Below are 2,620 nucleotides of genomic sequence, written 5' to 3'. Positions count from 1 at the left end.
CCCCCCCCCAGGATGTCCCTAGGGCTTGGGGTGACACCCCCCTGCTCCTGGAACCAGGATGGCCCCCCCTCCATGCCGCTTGTCCCCCTGGAATTGGGATGACACCCCCCCCTCCAAGCTGTCCCCAAGACCCGGGGTGACCCCTTGCTTTCTAGGGGTCACCCCATCCCCTGTGCTGGCCGTGCCCTTGCGTCTGGTGTGACCCCCCCCAATCCCTTCCAGTGCTGGCTGTGTCCCCAAAGGCGAGTGTCCCCCCCCCACCTCCTCATCTCACAGTGTCCCCATGTCCCCAGGCCTTCGAGGAGCACCACCTGGCCTCCCACGACCCCATCCAGCAGTTCCAGGTCTGGTTCCAGGAGGCCGTGGGGTGCCCGGCCATCGGGGAGGCCAACGCCATGTGCTTGGCCACCTGCACCAGGTGAGACCAGGAAAGAGGGGGGGGGACACACACACGGACGACGCCGACACACCGTGGGGGGATGGACAATGGGGGTCCCCTGGTGACGGGGGGACGGGGGGACCTGTCACCGCCTCCCCTCTCCCGCCGCAGGGACGGGAAGCCCTCGGCCCGCATGGTGCTGCTGAAGGGCTTCGGGCAGGACGGCTTCCGCTTCTTCACCAACCACGAGAGCCGTAAGGGGAAGGAGCTGGTGAGGGTTCTGGGGGCTCTGGGGGGTGGGGGTGTCCCCAGAGGGTCCCCCCCCTCTGCATCGGGGCTGAGGCTCTCATTTTTAAACTGGTTTGCTGACAGCTCTCCCCTCTCTCCCCACCAAGGACGCCAACCCCTTCGCTTCACTGGTCTTCTACTGGGAGCCCCTTAACCGGCAGGTGAGTGGTGGTCCCCTGGGGATTTGGGGTGGGGAGGGGGGTGTCAGGGGGAGCACAGATGGGCCCTTGGTACCATGTCAGGCAGGGGATGCTCCCCCACCTCAGGGTGGGATGTTGGGGATCACACATTTGGGTGGGGATCACTGTCAGATGGGTCCCAGCCCCCCAGGGATGAGGTGGGACAGGGGGTGCCCATGTGTTTTTTGGGGGGAGAGGGGGAGGACATGGTGGTTCCTCACTTGGATGGGTCCCAGGCCCATGGTTTTTGGGGTGGAAAGTGGGAGAACAGGGTGGTTGCTCACTTGGATGGGTCCCAGCCCCTCAGGGATGAGATGGGACAGGGGGTGGCCACATGTTCTGAGGGGGGACAGTGGGAGGATGTGGTGGTTCCTCACTTGATGGGTCCCAGTCCCCCAGGATGAGACAGGATGGGGGGTTCCCATATGTTTTGGGGGGGGACAGTGAGAGGACGGGGTGGTTGCTCACTTGGATGGGTCCCAGCCCCCTGGGGATGAGACGGGATGGGGGTTCTCCATGTGTTTTGCGGGGAGAGTGAGGGCACGGGGTGGTTCCTCGCTCAGGAGCCGACGCAGCCCCTTCGGTGCCCGTTGGCCAGAAGGAGCCCAGGTGATGTTGCCCACCCAGGTACGGATCGAGGGCTCGGTGAAGCGGCTGCCGGAGGAGGAATCGGAGCGGTACTTCCACTCCCGCCCCAAGAGCAGCCAGATCGGGGCCGTCGTCAGCCACCAGAGCAGCATCATCCCCGACAGGGAGGTGAGTGCCCACACTCACAGAATGACATGGGGTGGGGAGGGACCTCTGGAGATGATCCCATCCAACCCCCTGCCAGAGCAGGTCCACCCAGAGCAGGTCCCACAGGAACGTGTCCAGGTGGGGTTTGAATGTCTCCAGAGAAGGAGACTCCACCACCTCCCTGGGCAGCCTCTGCCAGGGCTCTGCCACCCTCACAGTGAAGAAGTTCCTCCTCATGTTTAGATGGAACTTCTCATGTCCAAGTTTGTGCCCATTTCCTCTTGTCCTGTCCCTGGGCACCACTGGAAAAAGCCTGGCCCCATCCTCCTGACACCCACCCTTCCAGTATTTATAGGTGTTGATCAGATCCCCCCTCAGCCTTCTCTTCTCCAGACTAAAAAGCCCCAAGTCCCTCAGCCTCTCCTCATCAGAGAGATGCTCCAGGCCCCTCAGCATCTTTGTAGCCTGGTAGCACCGGGAGAACCGGGGCTCCCCCAGGAAAACTGGGGCTCCCCCAGGAGAACCGGGGCTCCCCCGGCCACCGCCGTGTCCTTCACCTCCTCCCCCTTCCCCGCAGTATTTGAGGAGGAAGAACGCGGAGCTGGAGGAGCGTTACAGGGAGACGACGGTGCCGAAGCCCCCATACTGGTGAGTGGCTGGGGCTGCCCACCCTGGGGGACACCCCCCATAGCCCCCCAAAACTAAAGCCTGGTGTTTGTGTGTCCCCAGGGGGGGCTACGTGCTGCATCCGGAGGTGATAGAGTTCTGGCAGGGCCAGAGCAACCGCCTGCACGACCGCATCGTCTTCCGACGCCTGCGGGAGGGCGACCCCCCCCCGGGGGACATGACGCACCGGGGAGAGGGCGACTGGGTCTTTGAGCGCTTCGCCCCATAGAGGACCACCCCCCCCCAAAATCTCCAGATGCGTTCAGCCCCATCAGGAATGTCACCTGTGCCAAACCTGTGTGTCCCCCCCATCTCATCCTGCCCTGGGGAGGGGGCTGCCCTGGCTCTGCCCTCCCCCTGGACACACGTGCTG

The 2,620-nt window shown here is 64.1% G+C and overlaps 2 protein-coding genes across 3 annotated transcripts in view; both read left to right on the top strand.

Moving 5' to 3' along the window:
* The window catches only part of CDK5RAP3 (CDK5 regulatory subunit associated protein 3), a 21,834-nt gene that overhangs the window by 8,575 nt on the left and 10,639 nt on the right, over positions 1 to 2,620 (top strand). The gene's annotated exons all lie outside the window — the stretch shown is intronic.
* Positions 59 to 2,614, top strand: PNPO (pyridoxamine 5'-phosphate oxidase). Its single transcript, XM_014958927.1, has 7 exons — positions 59 to 196; positions 294 to 418; positions 551 to 650; positions 775 to 828; positions 1,474 to 1,602; positions 2,159 to 2,229; positions 2,311 to 2,614. Exons 1-7 carry the CDS (start codon positions 59 to 61, stop codon positions 2,474 to 2,476), a joined length of 783 nt encoding a protein of 260 aa, XP_014814413.1. The 3' UTR covers positions 2,477 to 2,614.

Source organism: Calidris pugnax, unplaced genomic scaffold (genome assembly GCF_001431845.1).
Source record: "Calidris pugnax isolate Ruff unplaced genomic scaffold, ASM143184v1 scaffold335, whole genome shotgun sequence".
Lineage (NCBI taxonomy): Eukaryota > Metazoa > Chordata > Aves > Charadriiformes > Scolopacidae > Calidris > Calidris pugnax.
The sequence above is the reverse complement of the archived record's forward strand: the minus strand, read 5'-3'. Positions and strand labels throughout refer to the sequence as shown.